This window comes from Dreissena polymorpha, chromosome 16, assembly GCF_020536995.1.
Source record: "Dreissena polymorpha isolate Duluth1 chromosome 16, UMN_Dpol_1.0, whole genome shotgun sequence".
Lineage (NCBI taxonomy): Eukaryota > Metazoa > Mollusca > Bivalvia > Myida > Dreissenidae > Dreissena > Dreissena polymorpha.
Genome location: NC_068370.1, coordinates 38,829,762 through 38,853,923, shown reverse-complemented (window position 1 = coordinate 38,853,923; position 24,162 = coordinate 38,829,762). Strand labels below are relative to the sequence as shown.

Sequence of the window (24,162 nt, the reverse complement as noted above, 5' to 3'; positions counted from 1 at the left end):
TTTTCGATCTCGTCCAAGACATTATTGGGATGAATCTTCTGACCAAGTTTCATGAAGATTGGACAATAAATGTGGCCTCTAGAGTGCTAACAAGATTTTACTATAGCCATATATAGCCTTTTAAGGAAAAATGCCCCGCCCTTTGGCAGCCATGTTTTTCAAGCAAAGGTTACCATTTTTTAACTCATCCAAGATATCAGTGAGACAAATCTTCTGAGCAAGTTTCATGAAGATCGGAAAATAAATGTGGCCTCTAGAGTGTTAACAAGGTTTTACTAAAGCCATATAAGGAAAAATGCCCCGCCCCCTGCCGGCTATTTTTTTCAACCAACCGGCATCATTTTCGAACTCATCCAAGATATTATTGGGATAAATCTTCTGACCAAGTTTCATGAAGATCAGACAATAAATGTGGCCTCTAGAGTGTTAACAATATTTTACTATAGTCATATATAGCCATATAAGGAAAAATGCCCCGCCCCTTGGCAGCCATGTTTTTCAAGCAAAAGGAACCATTTTCGAACTCATCCAAGATATCATTGAGACCAATCTTCTGACCAAACTTCATTAAGATTGGAAATAAATGTGGCCTCTAGAGAGTTAACGAGTCAAATGTTGACGCCGCACAACGCACGACGGGCAAAAGGCGATCACAAAAGCTCACCATGAGCACGTTGTGCTCAGGTGAGCTAAAAAACGTATAACATACTAGTCGCCGCACTTCAGTGCGACGCCAATAAAAGGGGTCGTGACGATATGGAATGTGTCTGCCAAACTTGTTTCATCGACGGGCTATATATAAATAATCTAAAGGGACATTCCACGTGAGAACATGTTACTAATCATCAACAAATGAGCCCAAGACCGTAAAATCAAAATGATCAAAGCGTCTTACTTAAATTTAGAGGCTTGTCTTCTTGGTAATCAGTGAAAACAAAACTTTTGGAAGTGGTTTGCCTTATTGTTAAAAATCCTAGCTATGACCATATAAAAGCAATGACAATGAACATTAAACTGTTGTCATTGATTCGTATAAACAATAAAGGTTTAGAGCTGTTCTTAAAGTAACATTACTACTCAATATCAACGAAAATTTCGTACAATATTTCGTAAAATAAAGCTTAACAATCAAAAATCATTGTTCCTTATGGCAATTGCCGAAATTTCAACACCAGATGTGGTCTGGTAAAATAGATGTTTGTGGATACAAAAAGCTCGTTTTCATTATGGTTTTAACATGGTGCCATTTTAGTGTTCGTGTGTCGTATGAATAGATATATTCGCAGGAAATTAGCATGGAATTTATTGTGGTCACAAATAAATACAAACGAGCATTTTGTATCTACAAAAATCTATGCAATCATACCACATCTAGCGTTAAAATTGTGGCTATTGCTATAAGGAACACTGATTGTTTATGCGTTAACTTTATTTTATGAACTACTTTACGAAGTTTTCGTTGATTTTGAGCGTTATAGAGACGGTTTTAGATACATGTATGCGTCATGTATTTAAAGCGGCCTTTTCAAGTAAAAGTAAATTGACACAAATAAAAAAAAAGTTTCAAATTCGGATATTTTCGTTGTAGTTATGATATTTGAGAGGAAACAGTAATACTGAACATTAACCATGCTCTAAAATATCCATTATATGTATCTTTTGACGATTTAAAAACCTGTGCCTGATTAGCCTGTGCAGACTGCACATGTAAATATGGGACGACACTATACGGACCTGCCTAAACCACGATTTTTCCAGAGCGAGGCTTAACAATTCTTAGCTCAAGTAAACCAATACCACTTGGGACGTGTTTATACTCACTTGGCTGGTGTTCTGGCTACCGTACGGTACTACGCCTTCCCATGTTGCTATAAATAGACCGAGGGGCTCAAAAGATGGAAACTGTGAGAAGTGTGCCTGCACGTCCATGCCCGCCCTCTGTAGAAGGGCCTCGTCGTTGGTTTCTCTGTGGAAATGAAAAAATAACACTAACATAAAGTACGAAAATACAACACAAATCAACACATATATACACGATTTGGTAAGCACTGATTGTCATAAGCATGTAACAGGGTTGGCATATTGACCGGTCAATTGAGTATTGACCGGGCCGGCGGTCAATACCCGGTGAAAACCGGTCAATACTGGTCAATACTGGTCGATTGAAAATTAAAGCATTTAAACATGACAAAGGAAGAATATAAGCTATTCTATATTAAATCAATCATTATTCTGTAATTGATAAACTTTTTTTGAGTTATTTATTGTAAAAAAAATCTTTAAAGCTGTAACAAATTACTTCTTTATTATTTATGGAAACGGCCTCAATTACAAAAGAACTAAGGCAATAATTTTATCTCAGTGTATCACATCTGTTACTAAAGTATTATTACAATTGTAGTTACCATAGTATTTCACTGATCTATTGATATATCTATTTGATAGGCAGAATGACAACCAGAACTCGTGTGGTTTCTAGGGTCATAAATCTGGCCCCTAAGCCTTTATTGGTAATAATATGCATGCAGTGTTATGTCTCTGAAAGTGACAATGAAGCAAATCTGCCCTTAGGCTATTTCATTTCACTCACACAAAAGGAGATAACTTGCTATTAATTTAAAAGTTACTTCTAACTTGTCTCCTTTCTGTATTAAGAGGGTTTTCATATTTTAAAGTTCAATTGGTCTTCAAATGAATAAGCAATCAAAGTTCTTGATTTTGCTAACAAATAATGTTTACCAATTGTGGGTCTACTCTAGACTCTTGTCAATTATTTCTTTCTTTTAATAATTTTTTCAAATTATGTTTTATTTTTATTTTTTTTTATCAATGGAAAATAAAATATGGTTTCACTATTTTGTTTAAAAAGTACTTAAAGAAATCCAGGCAAGAATACATGACAAGTAAGGGTTGTGTCAAAAAGGTGCCATTTAAGGCCCTATTATCCGTTTTGGGTGCCCTAACCTGTATAGGTGAGAAGACTGTGAGAAGACTGGGGACAGCGGGGCACGAAGAACAAGTAATACACAGTAATTGACAGGTTCGTGTTGAATCAAGCACATAATTTTCTGATCATTCTTAATTTATTAGAATTGATTTTTTTGTCAATCAACCAGAAAAATCCAGTTGACCAACTTTGACTTATTTGCAAAATTTTAAGAGATTGGCCTTCAAATTGCATGAACAGGTATAAAATAGTGGGTATTAATAGCTTAAGACATTAATGCCAACATGTCTGTTTAATTTATATCATCAATATTGTTAATTAAGCATGGAATATTAATCAAAATTAGGGGTAAAGTTCAATCGACCAGTATTGACCAGTAATGACCACTTTGGGAGTATTAACCGGGCGGTTTAAACCGGTAAAAACCGCCGGTTAAAACCGGGGGCGGTCGATTGGTGCCAACCCTGGCATGTCAAAATCGCTGCAATCAAATTCAAATCTCCAAATTTTCTAAAAATAAACATTTAATTCTTAGGTACTGTAATAATCAATAAATGCCGACCTCATTTCTATATAAAGGTTAGTCCTTTTAAATTAATATAGATAAGTTCGTATGTGATTTCAACAGAATGTTAAATTAAAAAGACTTAGTGTGATGTGTTCGCCCAGAGTCAGTGGTTGGTATCTTGTGACTATTGGTTCGATATTTAAAAGTATCAATATCGCACACATTACATTCACTCGCACCATGAGCAAGGTGAGCGAGGCATGCCCAAACCAAAGTCCCAACCGTTTCCTAACTCTGCCGATGAGGGTAATGCATTTATAAAGAAAATTCACATTTATACGTAACAAACAATAAGATCTGAGAGTTTAGTTGTGACGGAAAAAAGATGCCCATGTTGACCACATAAGTGCCGTTTTCAGAGTCTCTATTGTTCTTAACACATAATTGGCAACTGCAAGCGAGCACAATCGCCCTGTCAATGTGGTAAATTGAGCTAATACTGATGCAGAATAGTATGCAGATGGTACTGGGTAAACACAATGTTTGAACGTAAATATTGAGCGAAGCTTACAGTTATGTTAAGTTGTGTAATTAATGCCACACGACGATTAAGATAACAGAAAAAGCCTTGTTACCATAGACTAATGATTATGGTCTGGACATAGATATTTTTAAAACCGTACGGGCCTTATTCAAGGGACCTTTTCACAGATTTTGACATGTATTGAAGTTTGTCATTAAATACTTTATATTGATACGTGTAAACATCGGATCTAAAAAGCTCCAGTAAAAAAAAAGAATAAATGATGATAAAGGAAGATAAAAAGTAATCCCTAACTGGGCTAGAAACTGTAATCCTGGAGTAAAAGTCCAACGCTTAGACCACTCGGCCATCCGTGCTCATACAATGAGAGATGTATTTTATGAGTCATTCTATTTTAAAACGGACAATTCAGTTGAAAAAAAGTCATATTTTGAACTTCAATATATAGTATATTTTATTACACCATTATTCTAACACACATTTGGTAGATGTTTTATACTTATACTTATATAAGCAATCCTCGTAGTATCACAAAATATAACGACACCAAAAGAACTCTTCAAATTATCAATCGTTTCTTTATAATTTTCAGGTTTTTAAATCGTCAAAAGATGCATATCAAGAATATTTAGAACATGGTAAATGTTCAGTATTACTGTTTACTTACAAAAATCATAAATAAAACAAAAAATTTCGATTCTGAAACATTTTTTTTTTATTTTGTCAATTTACCAAAACGTGAAAAGGCCCGTTGTTTATTTTTGGCGTTTTTTGACTGCATACATTGTATACACTTATATTTGTTTATGCAGCATCAACTTACTAAATTAATATCCCGGAAAGAGAAAAATAATACATTTGAATTTCAACCGTACTTTCGTTTTGACAACTGACGATGTGAATCTAAATTACGGTTTAGTTCAGATTCGTTCATACGACACAAAGACACTATTTTGTTTTACGGATCATTTTGGCTTAGAGGACTCATCAGTCATGTAAAATATCGAATATAATATATATATTTTATAAACAAAAGGAAGCAAGATGAGTTGAAGATATTGGTCAGTAACCATTTTTTAACTAACTCATTTGACCAGATTATTCTTTTCAGCTCAATTCAACAGTGTAAAATGCTCATAATAACACTTTAATAACGGTCCGATGTGCAACTGAGAGGCTCTGGATTCGTTTCCAAATCAAAGAGCATTTTTACGGCTATTAAAGTCTCTATAACGCTAAAATCAACGAAAATTTCGTTAAGTATTTCGTAAAATAAAGTTAACACCTTAACAATCAGTGTTTCTTATAGCAATAGCCAATAATTTATGACCACAATAAATTCCCGCGAATATATCTATTCATACGACACACAAATACCATTTTAGTGTTTATGTGTCGTATGAATAGATATGCAAAACAATAAACGAGCATTTTGTATCTACACAAATCTTTGTAATCATACCACATCTAGCGTTGAAATTTTGGCTATTGCCAGAAGGAACACTGATTTCTAATTGGTGTAAGTTTATTGTACGAACAATTGAACGAAATTTTCGTTGATTTTGAATAGTAATGTTACTTAAAGGGATCTTTTCACGCTTTGGTAAATTGACAAAATTGAAAAAAGTTGTTTCAGATTCGCAAATTTTCGTTTTAGTTATGATATTTGTGAGGAAACAGTAATACTGAACATTTACCATGGTCTAATATAGCCATTATATGCATCTTTTGACGATTTTAAAACCTAAAAATTATAAAGCGTTGCAACGCGAAATGATTGAATAATTTGGAGAGTTCTGTTTTTGTCGTTAAATTTTGTGAAACTACGAAGATTGCTTATATAAGGTATAAATACGTCTAATGTATGTACTCGGCGGAATAGCTCAGTAGACTAAAGCGTTTTTACTTCAGGACTCTGGCAGGACTCCAGGGGTCACTGGTTCGAAACCTGGCCCGGGCAATGTTCTTTTCCTATTTTTAATTTTATTCTTGATTTTTTACTGGAGCTTTTACGATCCAATGTTTACATTTATCGATATAAAGCATTTAATGAATAAGTTAAAAAATGCCAAAATCTGTGAAAAGGCCCCTTTAAAAAAAAAATCACAGGTTCTCTCCAGAAACGGACGAGAAAGTGTCCGTATACGCATAAGTAAAGTTTTCGATGCATAACAACTACAATAAATAAGTTCGAGCTTAACTTTCTACATAGACTGCCCCTATCTACGCAGTACAGTCCAAGTTATAATAAACTAATGGTCACCTGTAGAAGACCTGCCCGGCGTCGCTGAGGTCGATGTCGGCCATGTAGGCGGCTATAAGTTTGATCTCCCGACCCAGGGGCATCACCATGGTGGGCTGGTACCCAGGCAACTCGCTCTCGAACGACAGGTGCCCATTTGAGTTAACCTTGAGACATAAAAAAGCGTGGATGTACGCATAAAATGTAAATATGGTGAGCAGAAATGTGTTATTCACTAAACCAACATGGACGTACAGTTTTGCAACAATTGATGTTTGCATAGTAACGTGTGACATGCGACATAGATTAAATTGTTTCACACGCGACATAGCTTACATTGATCATAACTGAGCGTTTGTCTTTTCACTGAAATCCCTAGACAAATGCAACGGGAACAGCATGCCCGTATATCCACTGCTTCAACATCTTGCACAGTTATGACAGAAAACAATGCATTTTGAATGTAAAATCCATTTTGACCACCCATTCTTATTCTATGTTATGAAGCCTATTAACGAATAAAAGATATCGAATTGATTTATGATGAGAAACTAGTTGAAAACGGACGCTTAATTGATAACATGTGCAAACTATTAATATTAACACCATGCTTGGTAGTTCTGTGGATGTTTGTTGATGCTGTTCCCATATGCTGGGGTCATTTTACAAGGTGCGTGACTTTTGAAACAATGCTCGTACAGGGTATATTATTTGTTGTATACAATATTGCTAGTTTTCAGCATGACCAATTATGTGTAGGAGGTGAAAATGTCCTGCACGAGCATTAACTCATGTATGCCTAGCGTCTAGAAAAAAGGCCTTGACAAACAGCGCAGACCCAGATGAGGCGCCTCATGATGCGGCGTCTCATTAGGGTCTGCGCTGTTTGCTTAAATGAATTGTAAGAAATATTCTAAAAATAGAATTAAATTTACCAGACATCCATTATTTTGGAAATGAATTGATCTAATTTAGAAGGATGGGGGAGTCTACTAGGCATAAATGGGTTAAGTTCGACTGGCACTTGAACGATGTAAACTTTGATTAAGGTTTGATCTGTCAAAATCCATGTATTGCTTTCAAATTTGACTATAATGTCTTTACGTTTTTTTTTTACTAAACCATCATATAGATTTAATCCTCAGAAAAAAAAACGGATTTTACATTTTATGATATCTTCAAGAACATGTCCAAGCTTAAACAAGATTAACGCTGCCCGGTGTAACAACGGACGTGGATATTATTAGCCAATTTTGTTTCCACATAAAGTATTTCGAATTGCTTTAAAAATTCGGGCAGTGTTGTGCGTTTCAGAGAATAGTTTTTCATCCACAAATGTTCAGAGACATACATTCACAACACATTTAAAACGTGTGGACCTTTGTAAGGAGTGATGTAATGAATTAAAAAAAATCGACGTTTTGCCTGTGTGATCTGCAAATTTCGTACTGTTTAAATCGCCAACGACATCAAACGACTGCTTTCAACATATACAAGTCGCTGCATTAAAGGGACATTTTCACAGATTTTGGCATGTATTGAAGTATGTCGTTAAATGCTTTATATTGATAAATGTAAACATAGGATCTAAAAAGCTCTAGTAAAAAATAAGAATACAATTAAAGAAAGAAAAAAGTAACCCACAACTGGGCTCGAACCACTGGCCCTTGGAATAAAGGCGGAAGCCTATCTCTAAGACCACTAGGCCATCGGTGCTCACACACTATTGAGGTATTTTATACTTTATATAAGCAATCCTCGTAGTATCACAAAATATTACAACAACAGAACTCTCCAAATTATTCAATCGTTTTGCGTTACAACGCTTTATAGTTTTCAGGTTGTTAAATCGTCAAAAGATGCATATAATGCATATGTCAGACAGAGCATGGTAAATGTTAAATTTTACTGTTTTCTCACAAATATTATATTTACAACGAAAATTTGCGAATCTGAAACAATTTTATCTTATTTTGTCAATTAACGAAAACGTGAAAAGGCCCCTTTAACAAAACGTTTGCATCTTGTCCGAATCATAGATTCTTTAACATTCGTACAAAAGAAATAGAGCCAGAGAAGTAGATAACAGTTATCTACTTCTCTGATAGAGCGGAATAAACTGAACAAATTATTGAATATAAGTGTATTAGTGGAAACAGCACAAGGTATTAATGTACAATGTTTACAGAATACCATTCGGCGATTGTTAACCATAACAATCAACCTGCCCCTATTCAGCCCCCAATTGTTAACGATAACAATCAACCTGCCCCTATTCAGCCCCCACCCGCTCCCTAAACCATATCATATTTCAGTATGTCTAAGCCCTATAATACAGCTGCCATTATTTGCAACCACATGTATTGAACTTAGTCACAGAAACAGACACTCATGAATGTTGCTCAAGAACTTGATATACAAAATGTACATAAATTATACACACGCGCGCGTCTGGCACACCAGCATGAATACTCCGATAACCCAATGCACTCCACAGATTAAATAATTCACGTAGCGTTCCCGGCCGACAGGTGGTTCACCAGACAGCCGAGTGCCAGCCTTCCTGTGTATCTTATTTTTCTATAGAATGCGCCAGCGCTTATTTCTCATCCATTAGACATTTTGATTATTTTATTTGTAAAACAAATGAATAAACCACGGAGATAGACATACCTGTTGATGTAAACATTTGCTATAATTCGATGTGGTGACTTGTTTCCAGCTTTTATGAATAATTGTAATATTCGTTATTTGATTTTAACGAACAAACGAACACTATGTGAGCTGTTTCATAGCCAGTGAACCACAAAGCCGAAGTGGCTTACCAGACGAAATTTGACCTATAATATTTCATAACAGATCTTCTATTAAACACCTACAAACCCCTTCCACACGCGCCCCAAAATAATTAATTAATAACAGCAGGCCGTCAATTAATTGTAAGAAGGATCTGCTGGTGTTGTAGACCGCGGGGCTACACGGGTTGTGGTGCTTTATGACAAAAGTACTTATTCTCGTCTACAGCATACCGTCTGGACGTTATTCAAGTTTTATCAATAGCTGCTGGTACTTGGTTATAATTATGCTGAAACTCAGCTTTTCCGACGAATAAAAATATTATGGGTATATTATAGGCTATATACTAAGATGTGTATTTTTGAACTGCAGAGATCGTACTTTTGGTGGTTTAATTTTTTCATTGTATCGTAAATATTCGCAAGGTTTAATGCATGTTTTCCTCGACTAGAAAACTAACAATATATAATGCATTCTCAAAATAGTCTTATTTGTACAGCGATGTGTTTCCTCCTTTATAAGGAATCCGTATAAGGCAATTTCCCATTTGAGGAAAAACTACATAAGTCCCAATCGCCGTCTGAAAAATTCCCAAAAGGAAGGAAAGTTATGACAATTTTGGTTCAAAAGCGCGCCATTATCAGCAAGTTAACAAATACAATGAGCAATAAAACTTAACAATTAGAGCTAAAACGCATATCAACGAATATTTTATTTGATTTGCCCTGTTCATACCAAGCAATTTAAAAGACCCATATTTCACAGTCTGAAGATTTCACGACGCGAATTTTCCGAATTTCTATTTTTTTTTCCGCGCTTTTTTTCCGAATCGGTACGTAGAGGAGTTTTGTCCAATCGCAAATGTATATTCGCCAAAGGTTGCAATATTTTATATGTTCAATACGTTCATTCATTTTAGCATCTATTTGAAAAAAATACAAAAGTTATTACAAATATTGTTCCATTTTAACTAGTTTAAGCATTTTATGATCCTTTCAGCTATCTGAATCTTGATATATATTCAGGGCCGTGCTCTGTGAAAAAGTGGTTTAATGCATGTGCATAAAGGTTAGTGTCGTCGTAGGTTAGCCTGTGCAGTCCGCAAAGGCTAATCAGGGACGACACTTTCCGCCTTAACTTGATATTTGCTAGGAAGATACATTTTTTAAACATTTTTTTATAAGAGCGGAAAGTGTCGTCCCTGATAAGCCTGTGTAAATGCTGATCTGGGACGAAACTTTACGCATATGCATTAAAACCCTTTTTCACAGAGCACGGTCCCGTTGTAAAATTATGTTATCATTATTTGTACTATTTCCGATAATTCCAGACAGAAGCGCTTACAATGGTAATGTTCACGTTGTATTTCGTTCTAATACGAATGCTTTGTCCTACTTAATGCGGAGATATTTGAAATACATAATTGTTTGCCTTTTGGACGCTGCTGCTGCTGCTTAGGTTTGTTGACGATTATGATCATGATGCAGATTGCAGATGATGATGATATTGATGATGATAATGTCATGATGATGATGATGGTGGTGGTGATGATGATCATGATGATGATCGCGCTGATGGTTGTTATTATCATTATGTTTCTGACTGACGATAATAATGGTGCTTATGATGAAGATTAAGTATTTTATGCGGCTGATTGTTCAGATGATTTGAACTGATGATACTAATGAACATTGACATTTTCGCATTTTTGTCATGATGAGACAAATGCCAATATAATAAATACTAATAATGGCGATGATGGCGGATATGTAATTATACTGAGTAGATACTCTACCGGTGTCGGATCAAAACGGCCCATTTCATATTTGCCCCAGTCTTTAGTGAAACACTATTGTATTAAAATGAATTTAATGTGTTGAAAAACAGCAATATTATTTTCCGATGGAAATATAACAAAAGCACCGCATAACGGGTGCCAACGCTCGGCTGCGAAAGCTTGTCAGATTTTTTTTAGAGGTCACAGTGACCTTGACCTTTGACCTAGTGACCCACAATTTGGTGTGGCGTGTAGAACTCATCAAGGTGCATCTACATATAAAGTTTCAAAGTTGTAGGTGGAAGCACTTTGATTTTAGGGCCAATGTTAAGGTTTTAGCACCACGCCTACGGCGGACGGCTGACGGCGGACGACGAGCTGGCTATGACAATACCTCGGTTTTTTTCTGAAAACAGCCGAGCTTAAAATGAGCATGGGCAGACATTGAGATTAAAGCAAACATCGATGTGCGGTATAACAAGTTTAAATCAAATAAATATAGGATCTGGCACGAGCTGTCATATCATACCATATTTTATAAAACAAGTTCAGAAATGTTGTTAGGAAGCAGGCCTTTGGCGAGCTTTCTAACGAAATTCCTGGACGAGTTTGATGAAATATGGTATGATATGACAACGAGTGTCAGATCTTTTTTATCACATGCTTTTAAATGAGCAAATAAAATAAATATTTACGCAAACATAATGATAAATCCAGAATTTCGCGACGTCATTTGACGTTGCAACGTCATTTCAGCAAAATAACAAAATGCGATTGGTCAATAAATGAAAACTAAGTCAATGAAAACGCTAAGAAAGTCTATTACATGTGTAAGATAAAAAATATATGTACTGGTTATATTACATGGGAAACAGGGTATGGCATGTGATCAATACGTAAAATCATGCAAATTAAAATCGTTAAAGACATGGGACGTTTAGGTACAATCCCTTCATGGTTTTAGGTCTATTTAGACCCATATTCGATGCGCAAGCGTTTTCTTTCTCTTTGTTAACTTGTAAATACAAGATTTGTCTTCTCCAATCTATCCGATAAAGGAATTATCGAGACTATAAGCTTAGATTATACAGTCGCCTTTGTGTTATACAGGATAAGTGTTTGTACATCCCGGCAGGTAACTGACATAATATGACAAGAACACGCACTTCAATAACACACCTCTTTGGTATACATGTCAGCCACAATAGGGCGATTAACAATGACAACAGTTAAGAAATGTTAATCTTGCATATTAACGTAAACAATAAACTTAACATATTAAACGCCAAAAACGTATAAAATCCCTTCGAAGTTTTCAACTGCCTTAAAAAGCATTCGTATGCGGTAAAATATACCAGTAGTGACGAATTGTTAATAGCAATTAGTTTGTAGCCTTCTTTATTATTTCCTTTACTACTTATTCAATTAAAACGAACCATAGCGAAGTATATGATCTTCAGTATAATGAATGAGACGTTTTGTGAACCATTTTATATACAGCCAAATGCGCCAGCAATTATGACATATATATTACAATAAGTATCTTTGAAATGTACCCATTTGTTTCTAACCATTATTGAGCACATTTGTTAAATTCGGGGTTATTTCGTATTTGTTTAATCTCGAGCATTTTTTTATTTTACCCAACAGGGTATAGGACCGAAACGGAGCAATAACTGCTGTTTATTGGATTTGATCTTTGTCTAAAATCAACTCTTTAGCAGTTGTTGACGATATACTTACAAATACACTTGGGTAAAACCCGTCGTAAAAGAACATAGGGGTCGTAAGCTGAATTTCCTGTGAGCTGACGTCATCGCCCCTGTCAAGGGTTTCGTCCCCACGCGACTCTCCGTAGGGGTAGAACAGACGCAGCGGAACAGCGTCTACCCGCACCACCAGGCACACACATAGAACACACCGCACATACACACACCACCGCATTTTCCCAATCCTATGCCAGCGCGCTACTGATTATATTCCACCAAACAGATGTTCCCAGGTTCTACAACCACCAATTCTTGCTAGGTAATCAGAAATTAATATCTTCGTGAAGCAGCCGTTCTTTCCATTCAAGTTTAAATCCAACTGAACAGCAGTAACGTAAAACAAAACAACCAGGACTGGAACGGCCTAATGCGTACACCTAAATCCCAACACAAAGGGGTAGAAGTGTGTTGTGTAGGTATTTAACTTAATCCGCCATGAAGTTCTTATCCTGGCGTAGTGTTATCTCGAGATTCCAGAGAACATCGTGTGATAAACACCGCTTGAGATCTCTTTTCTCGAGTGCGATTGGTTGATGCTCTTGTCTATTTTTGACACGTCACGCTCAATTTACCAGACCGTTCAGTTTACCTGTAGACGTGATGAATCCAGGAAGAGGTACATATTGGCCCAGATGATGCTGGCAGCGCCACTCTTCGAAGCTGTTATTTCCCCGCTGAAGATGAGTAAAAATAATATTTTAGATATATATCCACTCATAGCAAATAATTTTAAGTTGACATCACTTTGTTATTTCTAAATCATGTATTGCATAAAACATTTAAATTTATGTAAAATATTTTTTCTTAAGAATTGCCGAAGTTTTTTCTTATTTGTATTTTTTCTGACTTTGCCAACATAAAGTGTTGAACTTTAACTAGGAGGCGAACAATTAAAGTCTATGCATTTTTACATGCAAAAAATTATAGGTTCGAGATAATAACCAGTCCTTGAGTCTGTTTTCTAAAACAGTGTTAAGTTATTGAATATTGCATGAAATAATATTTGATGTATTATCCAGGATGTTTTTTACAACAGTATTATTTAATAACATGTAGCATTTACACCAAATCTCACTTTCGGACATCCTCTTTTAAGCAACGAATTATTTTGTGATTTTTCTGACGTAAACCCAGATATGCCCCTATAATTAGCGCCTCTCACTTTCATTTTAATCAGAAATCAACCTATTTTTGCGTTCTCCCGGTGACACAACCAATTATGTGTTTTACAGCCTGATAACGGTCATAAAACCTACGAGATGTATGCGAGAAATCACTAGACCGTAACATTGGCGTTACCGGTATTTAGATAATGTTTATGTTTACCGCTACAAATTATTAAGTCTAATAGACAACGAATAAAAAAAAAACAGTTTGTTTACATGGAAATTAAAAATTCATACTACAGTTTCATACCACATTAGCATATATTTCTGTAAAACAAAGTAAAACACTACGAAATTATTGTAAATTCGTTTCAAACATATAATTTTGTTATCAATACCAAACAATGTGGTACATACAAGCACGCGCTATTATTCAGATTTGATGTAAAGCACAGGAATAGGAACATCGAAATCATTATGTATTTTTAGTGTGTCTCTAAACTTTCGGACGCTGATTTTGGGAAATATTTTAAGCATCTACATTTTCGGACATGAACACTTAGTACTTCGATCACACATAATCATGTTACCATGTATTCGTTTCCCTGTTCTTCAGTACATAACTTTTTTTCCACACAATGTCAGCAATGTAAGTGCTGCTTTGCTATTTTAGTAAGCGGCAGTATAATATTCATTCACTGCTACGTATTAACCCATTTATGCCTAGCGTCTAGAAATAAGGCTTGGCAAACAGCGTAGACACAGATGAGACGCCGCATCATGCGGCGTCTCATCAGGGTCTGCGCTGTTTTCTCAAAGGAATTTCTGTATGAAAAATTCTAAATATAGAAATAAATATACTAGACATTCCTAATTTTGGAAATAAATTGATCCAATTTAGAAGGATGGGAGAGTCCACTAGGCATAAATGGGTTAAACAGTACATATTATCTGCATTGTTCTAACATCGGCACGCATGTTTCCGATTACGATCCTTTAATCTTTTTTTGGACATAATTTTAAAAGCAAGTTTGTGTCGCTAACGTAGCTTGCGTAACTGGCTTAGTTAAGCTCGATTGGTCAGAGTCGACTCGGGTACTACTTACATGTACCCGGGTACTCTTAAGTATACTTACATGTACCCTGGGTACGGTAAATATACTAAAACGTACCCGGAAATTTTAACGCTTACTCGGTCGTTGTCGGCTATTTAGATTTGGTAAATGGCCTCTATATTATCGAAAATCATACTCAAAAGCACCTTGATGCAGTTTTTAAAGAGAATTTTTTTTTAAGATAACAAACGGTAAGATAAGATAACAGTAATCGGTAGCGCGTTTTACGACATCGGATTTGGGGCGGGATTACAACTCGGGAACAGTCTAATATCGACCGGGTACGTTTAAGTATATATACCGTACCCGGGGTACATGTAAGTATACTTAAGAGTAACCGAGATAGATGTAAGTAGTACCCGAGCCGACAATGACCAATCAAGCCATAGTTAATACGTTGAAAGTAATTACGTTAATCCGGATCCGGACTATATTTGACTACCGTCCAACACTTTGCTTTTACGAGATGATAAATGGTTCTGTTGTTGATACGATTGCTTTCCAATTAATGAGTTTTACGTTTTAATGCACGCTTAACTATAACCTTCTAACTGGTACCCCGTACTCCGTAAACCATAAACTACTAAATCGGATGTCGTATTCCGCTACGCTATAAGTTGCTAACTTGTCTCCAAATTCATTGTAGCCTACTTACATGTACTCGTCTCCCGGTGCAGTATAATCTAATATCTCGTCTTCCACTACGTTTTGATTCTGCTTACTTGTTTCTCGCTAGACTATAACTTACTAATTTCACTCTGCACTTTACTAAACTGTTTCGTATCGTCTATGCTACCATCGAAAACCCAGGTAACTCGTGTCTTGCTATACTGTAATCTACTATTTCGTTTTCCGCTTTACTTTAACCTACAACCATGTTTTTGCTATAATTCAACCTACTAAATTGTCTTTCGTTATACCGTAATCCAACTACATTGTCTTTTGCTATACTTTAAGGTATTAGCACTCTAATGGAAAATGTTGATTTTCTCCTTTTTTTCTTCGCATATTTCTTAGTGTTGAGGTATTCCGCATTGATCAGTTAAGTTTAAATACAATTCACCGTACACTAATTTTTGGTGGACGTTTTCAGTTTTGAACCCCCAAATTTTTTATCTCCATTTTTTCTGAACCATGTATTTACAAAAGTCACTCTCATTAATCCAAATATTGAACAAACAACACTTTTTTAGTATGTATTAATAGATAAATGCATAATATATACAAATATGATAGTTTATAACATGTGAGAAAAGGAATAAAGAAAATATAAACAAACAAGTGATGTCATCATCCTTCGGAAAACGAGAAAAATTGCAATCTCTAGTCACGAGTCTTTTTTAAATAAATTGTCAAAAAATGGCAAAAGGAAATTACAATATTCCAACATAGAAATCTTCTTCAATGTATGCTTGAATGAAAAATAAAGAAACAAATGGGGGTCACCAGTGAAAACGAAAAGTTCCTGCTTTACAATCAAGGGTACCCCCCTTTTCCAGAAACGCCATTTGAGATTTTTATATGTGAGCATAAAGATGAGCTAAATGTTCAAAAATTAATATAAATAGATAAAAAAAAGTAAAGGCCTATAATAAACGCCTAAACATATTAACATGCATACATCTCATATATCATTTGTGACATGGAACCTACTCAGTGCAGTAAGATTTGCTAACCTAGTTTGAAATTGCACGTGAAATGCGTTCCTAGATATGAATAAGACTCAAAAAATGTTACAGGGAAATAAAAACATTACTAATTAAGTAACAAGGAACATTTAATCATTCAATCATACACGTTTAAAGGAAAATAGATTTATCAATTTATCAATGAGTAGTGATACTAGTAATAACATTAAACTTATTATGACAAACAAAACAAATACATGATTGTCATGTTTTTTTTTTAAGAACTTCGACAGGTTGGAATAAGTGTCTCCAAAAGACGCTTGGCATTGGTGACCCTGGGCTGACTGCCAGAGTTATTCATTATAAAAATGTTCTTGAGACCATCACGTTCAATGATCATTCTAAGATGCATAAGTTTGAGTCCAGAGCCAGCTATAATATTTATATTGTTGCAGCATCGAACACATGACTGTTAACAAGAACACTCAGTGACTGCAAGTTCCTAGCTTGTTTCTGGGTTGAATTTGAGTCCATAATCTGTCTGGTTTCATTTTCCTCTTGCACAGGTAATCAGCATATCACTGAAAAGATAACACCATTGTTCCTTTGAAGTTGATATTTGCCTAGTAGTTTTATTCAGGCAGGTTCATAAGAACGTTTCAGTCGAAGAAAATTATGCATAATTGCAAATTGTGTATGAATAATTTCAACCATTTTTATTTATTAAAATAAAAATATTTGGTATTTTCTTATTTATTTGACTTCAATAGGCATTCTCAAAGTTGTTTATATAAATTGACAACATTTTCTTCATGTTATTTAACAAAACAATAATATTCAGATGTCAAATACACAAGCACTTATATAGGAGTAAGAACTGACATTAGTGTTTCATGGGAAGTGTGACATAATCCATTATGATATGCATCATCGTTTTTATTTATTCAGACATTCACTACATAGCATGTCATTACTAGTATTTTATATGATACGCCCTTTTAAACTGGATTAATAAGTAAGTGTAAACACCACATTTTTTTAACCTACTGCCGGGTGTTTCTCTATACTTTAATCTACGACCTTATAATTCGTCAAATTGTACCTACTATCGTCTTCTTCCCTATACTGTAACCTAGAACCATATCTTTTGCAATACTGTAACATTTAACAAAGTCTCGATATACCATTACCTACTACCTTGTCTTTTGCTATAATTTAACCTGCTACATTTTCTTCTGCTTTACTCTTATCTACTTCCTCTTCTTTAACTACATTGCAACCTACTACCATTCATCCTGTTACACTTAAAGCGAGATTATACGATTTTGTCAAATATTTATTAATTTATATAAAATGTGGAAAAATTTATTAAACATGTATTTCAATAAAAATTAAAATAAAACTTAAGAAGAACATGTGTCGAAAAATGCGAAATAAGCCGGTTATTTAATTCTGAAATCGGAAAAGGCTGTACAGTCGAATTCGCCAGCATGTAGATCATGCATGTACGATGTGAATCTAAATTGAGTTTAACGGCTCATTCTAAATTCCTGCAATGATATCTATTCATACGACACATGAACACCAAATAAAAAGACGAATGCTTTTGTTATTGTAAGAAAACATGTACGAAATATCTTCGTCACAATCGGCTCGGGCGCAAATTTGTCTTTGCTGCATTTCATGAAATTCATCTTCAATGTATATTTTTTTCTTGCTTATTTTGTGTTATTGTAACATATTTTATCAATATATTACAATCTAAAACATATAAAAAATCGTATAATCTCGCTTTAAACAAATTACATTGTCTTCTGATATTCATTAACATACAACCATGTATTTCGCGATAGTTACAGTATACTAAATCTTTATGGTGTGCAATGCTATACCCTATACAAACATGAACATCATTTATTTGACGACATACTTAGAGAGACATGTGGAGTTGATCAGATTGGCTAAATATTAGTAATAGTAAAGTGAATGAAGATATTGCTAAATGAATAGAAATGGCAATGCATTAAATATAAGAAAGTGTTAAAGTTATCATATTACTGCATGTCTACTGACACGTTCGACTCTATAAGTAATCTTTATAATACATTGAGCATGTTATATACAGAAATTAAGTTTAAAATACAGTCTAACCTGTCTATAAAGACCACTCAAGGGATTTGGTCGTTGTGGTCTTTGTTCACAGGTGGTCTTTATTCCCAGGGTCGATAGAAACTTTGCAAAATATGCTAGTAGTATTTTAACAGGTACCTTATCTATGTATGTGCTCTTTTGTTTAAATGTTTGAATACTTATGCATGTATAATAAATAAAGGATTGAAAACACAGTTTTGTTTTTATTATTTCCATTCCCTTATGTTTTTATTATTTATTTCATTAATCATATACATTTATAAAATTATAATTATAATAATAATCGTCCTTGATTAGCTTGTGCGCATTGCACAGGCTAATCAGTGTGCACAGGCTAATAATCTTAGTTGACACGCATTAAGCCCCGTTTTCCTTGAAAGCAGCTAATATGTAAATATTTACAGATTTCAATGATAAACACTAGACTAGCCATATGTCGTCTTACAAGCTGGTAAAAACACTCACTGCAGTAGTAGATGCAGACGCTCCTAAGCATTCGTCGTCTGCAGTTCAAACAGGCAGCGGTAATCGTTCCTAGCATAGTGAGTTACGGTTCTTAGCGTAGCTAAGGCTTCTTAAGGTGGCAGGGGATATATCAGTGAAAGGAGGGTCCATGAAAATTACATATTTTTAGGGTAGGAGTTACCTTTGGTCTTTAAAAATCAATTAGGTATTTATAAGATGTATTTCTTGTGTTAGGTTTTAGAAAGAATGTGTCAAATATTTTGAAAAAAACATTGAAACTAGCGACAGCTCCCTAGCAAGGAAATTATGAATCTTCAAAAAGGAGGTTTTCACTTTTGGCGGAAGTCAATATTTCACGCTGCAGAAACAGAACCGAACTTTGAACGTAAATTTTGAAAAATCTAAACGTATGAGAGACACGTTTCTAGGTAAATAAACACAGCACAGGGATGATATTAATGAGTAATGTAGCAAAAACTAGGATTGCATTCTGTTCGAATGTACTGTGCATGCCATGAATTGGGTTAAATTTCTCAATTTTTCATTAAAAATGAGGTGGGTGGAGGGAAAGATCAAGGGCCATTGTTTCACAAGTGAAGAAGCCAGCCGTGTCCTTGGTTGCATTTTCAATGTATGTTGCCGTTGTTATGACACTGACACAAAAGGCTTTGTGGTGTCACTTTCTGTATTGATGAAATGGATTTGACTGTTTGTGGCCTTTCGGACCTCGAAATTTGGTCAAAAATATATCCCCTGTCCCTAAGCACATACTGATTGGCAAAACATGCTCTGTAAATTTAGTCGTGAGCTAACGCTCACAACTAAAAACGGAAACGTATTGTTTACATAAAGGTAGATTACTGATACTAACATCATGCATTTCAGCGATTAAAAAGTGTTGTCCCTTGATCGATACAAATTCTCTACACATGTGTTTTTAAGCATTGGAATAGTGATACTTAATCAGTGCGATACGAATTATGTGTTATTTCTTTATCTAAAGCTTCCCATCTATCGCCAGATGATTTTAAATGTCGGTGGTGTTACAATATGTATATACATGCCAATTACTTGAAAATGAAATATAAACAAGACATTAATAGCACTTATTACAGGTAAAGCACCAGTAATGTACAATTCATAAAGATGCAAACAATGGTCCGTACTTTTCCTTTTAATGTTTTATATACATAAGTAATTCAAAATGTGTACAATGGCAAGCAGTACTTATCACTAACAAGGCCTAACATCGTGATCAAACTAAAATGACTTAATACTCAACGACGCAACGTTGCGATCACTATACATTTCATAATTACAGAACGCTGTTATATATTATGTAACACAACCGTACACAGATAGATACCTACGTCTGAATTAAAGTTCAAATTATGAAATCGAACATGTGTGCTCGTTCTATAACGAGAGAAAACACAGAAACAAAATGTTCGTATTTAGTATAATATTCGATGCTTTTATTCAGAAACACAAAAACAAATAATAACTGAAAGTTTATATAAATCTTCACGATTTTAGCATTGATATTCCTAAATATAAATATAAAAACACGAGTTAATTACACTAGGGGGCTAGATAATTTAGCAAGCACGTACAAACAATCGATACGTGGAACACTTTCCACTGATGAAATATAACTTGAACCGACACCGAAGATTACGGCTCATTTACGAACTTGGTTGAAGAGATAGATGTCTTGGCAAATATACTCAATCAATAAGAGAATATTGTTCTAAAGTCTGGGAGAGGGATAATAATAACCAGCTTCAGTGATTGTTTTCCTGTCTTGCTTCGGCACGAAAAGATTGGATTCCAAGAAAGATTCTACGCGCTGCGGAAATGATTTTATGATTGCCCAATTAATGCTATTGATCAATTCACAGCAATGTTGGCCTATAACATTTTCTTTTGGCAATACGATCATGCCATTTAATTACAAATTGTATCAATATAAAATCGTCGCGTCGCCTTATAATGTATTAGCAATACAACATTGAACATGTTTAAAAACTGATAACTCATACAACAGTATCAGCATAACTAAAATGTGTTAAAGCGATGTATTTCAAATATTTGAAAACGTAATCTAGCACCACGGACTACGCTCCGTGCTAGCACAAATTAAGTCATTTCACACTATTATAGCGAATAACTTGATGCAATTCAAGGGAACAAGTGTATTGAACTCGCTGCAGACAAGCAGTTAAATCACATCAAACAATACATGTTCCTGGTCTGTTAAATATTAAGGTTCCTTTGCAATATTGGGGCGCAACAAGTTACGAGAAGAACTGATGCTTTTAGTTTACATATGAACTAACAATCACGTATTAATCAATCGCTCGAGTTAAAACTTTAATATCCGCTAGAAGGAACATATTATTACATTTGCTTCCCAGAGTCGATCGTGTTACTGATAATTATCTCTTAGCATTTAATTGAAAACACACACACGATACACTGATATGATATGTCTTCGATATATCAGAGAAGTGTCTTTAAATATTACGATTTGTGATTAGTATTAGATACAAAGAAAACCTCAGATGTGAACTGTATCGGAATTTGTTTTTGTTTTAAAGAGTTACATGCGCTTTACAGATACCCAATCTTTTATACTTAAAGACCGTTCTACATGCAAATGTTTTTTGTTTTTTTTTCTCATTGAAATGCTCGTGGAACCTTATATATCATAAGCAGATTTTAAGTGCGCTAGTTGCAAGCATTATGCGAATCTCCCGTGGTGAGCGATTTCTTCAGTATAATCTGTGCTTCTTTTCTTATGCAGCGTGCATTCTTTATTAGGACTAATGGTATGGACGATCAGGAGTGTCATTGTTTTTATTTTGATGTGTGCTTTCATTTTATGACTAGTGTTCTTTTCTGTGTGATTTGTGCAATCTGTGTTATGTATGAAGCTTTTTTATTACAATGGCGTACTGGTGGTTTCACTCTATCGGTAACACTAGAGCTATACCCGACAGTAAGGCTTTTCCTTTATTGTCATTCTTATATGCTGATATTCTTCTCATTTCGGCACAAACTGTTTCAAAATACAAAGGCCAGATTCACAGTTCCCGGTTTTGGTAAGTCTGTAACAAATGTGTTAAAAGTCGGATCAATCTAGCACTTTTATTGTGTCAGGAGGCACCAAAGTCCGATAGAAAGAAAGTCTGACAGGCAATCTACAAAGCGGTTGAATCGTAAATTATGATGCTGAATGTAAACAACATTACCTATCTAATATTTTTTCCGAATGTTCACGCTTGCAAACTAGCTTTTTATAATGAATCAGGTATGGAACATTATAATACATTTTCATTAAAACAATTTTGTTGCCGATGTATATCATGAAGCAGAAGATGATGATCCTGATCACTTATCACAAGACAACCACAAGTAACATATTAAATGTTAAATATGATGCTCAACTGCACATCGACCTATACTCTTTCCGCAATTAGAATTGTTTTTTTAGACCTATTTCTTTGTGCTGCACCACCCAAAGCACTTGGGCATATTGTATACGAGTATTTCATACAACGCAATTCAGGTGATTATTATGAAAGATATTTGTGGCTTTTCCATACATTGGTCATTCCATTGTTCATTTAGATTTTAAAAATATGTTTCATCCTTTCAAAATCATTATCTTTCAATCGTTAATTTTACATATATTAACTTAGAAGATGATATATACAGTGACTGACACGTTTGTACACGGTGGGATAACTTACTTTGCCCCAAAACTTCTCATGTGTATATAAATATAAATGCAAAGGTAAAACATCGGTCACGCCATATATCAGACTTTTTTTCTAAAACATAGTTATTTCCATATACATGCACTTAACATTCATACAGAAACATATCTTTTAACAAAATATGTCAAATAAAACGATCTGAACGTGATGTGATTAAAACTATTTTATAAGGCAACATACAGCTTTGGTTGCTTGCTTAGCTTTAAGTTATTTCATTTTATCAAATAAAACACTTCTTAAAACGCCTTAAAATTCGTCCACTATTTCTTTACTGACGTTACATATTCACATCGTGATGGCCTGCCTTAAGCAAATACTTTTAGTTTTGTTTTTGTGGTACTTATGATTAGTTTATTGGTTGTTGCATTTGTATGCATATATATTTATCTATTTTATAATTATTTATCGCTTTCTCAATAAATATTCTTTTATTTCCATAGAGGAGTATAGAAAGACGATTGTCGATGTGCGAATGATTGGATATGGTTGTCCCTTGGACATAATATATTTCCTCAAAACAAGTTTGTAAGTCATTTGCGAACACGGAAACAATAATTGAGATAAGCTCTTGTATTGACGAGAACGAGAAATGTTGTCGAATTATTTCTATAAACGCTGACACAACGTTTGGCATTTTCTTACATATTGTGCAACTCTTTATATTCTAAAGTCTAAACATATAACAGATTACACAAGACGAAATAAAGAGTGCAAGCGTCATAAGAAAAGAACAAGAAACAAAATATATACAGCAAAACCCCTTGCAAAAATTCCACTGCTCATAATGAATTAACCACATGCATACAAAAGAAAGCAGAATACACATTCAAGAGTTCGCTCATCATAAATAAACTAGTCATAAAATGACAAAAAACGCAAGTCATAATGCAAGTACCGCAAGACAAAATAAAGAATTAATACAAACTGATAAAGAAGGTACAAATTAATATACCGGCACGGCTAATTATTATGAACAAAATACATCTGATTCACATAACATACACAGGTGTCAAAAGACAGCGTAGGCGTCCACTAACCCAAATACATAGAGTACATTACGAAGTGTTGTATTAAATTTTGCTGTAGACATACTTAGGTTTTTCAATTAAACATGGACTTTGAACGTTTTATAGGGACATCAATCTTCAAAAATTACTGGGCAGCTATAAAGGGCTAGGTGAGTGAACTTAATTTACGACCCCAAAAATGTGCTTTCTATTTTGCAATTAAATGCTTCATGTTAAAGTCTGCTTCCAACAAAACTATATATGAATCTGAAAAATAAGTATTGTTTAAAAAAATAACACATAACCAATACACGTATATTAATTT

The 24,162-nt window shown here is 34.6% G+C and overlaps 1 protein-coding gene across 1 annotated transcript in view; it reads right to left on the bottom strand.

Moving 5' to 3' along the window:
- LOC127861777 (nidogen-1-like) overlaps positions 1-13,044 on the bottom strand; it is a 44,693-nt gene extending 31,649 nt beyond the window's left edge. The window contains exons 1-3 of the mRNA XM_052400458.1: positions 12,558-13,044; positions 6,263-6,408; positions 1,822-1,966 (exon numbers count right to left, since the gene is read on the bottom strand). Coding sequence (XP_052256418.1) covers positions 1,822-1,966; positions 6,263-6,408; positions 12,558-12,758 — 492 coding nt within the window. The 5' untranslated portion in view covers positions 12,759-13,044. The remainder of the gene's footprint in view (positions 1-1,821; positions 1,967-6,262; positions 6,409-12,557) is intronic.
- Between the last annotated feature and the right edge of the window lie 11,118 nt (positions 13,045-24,162).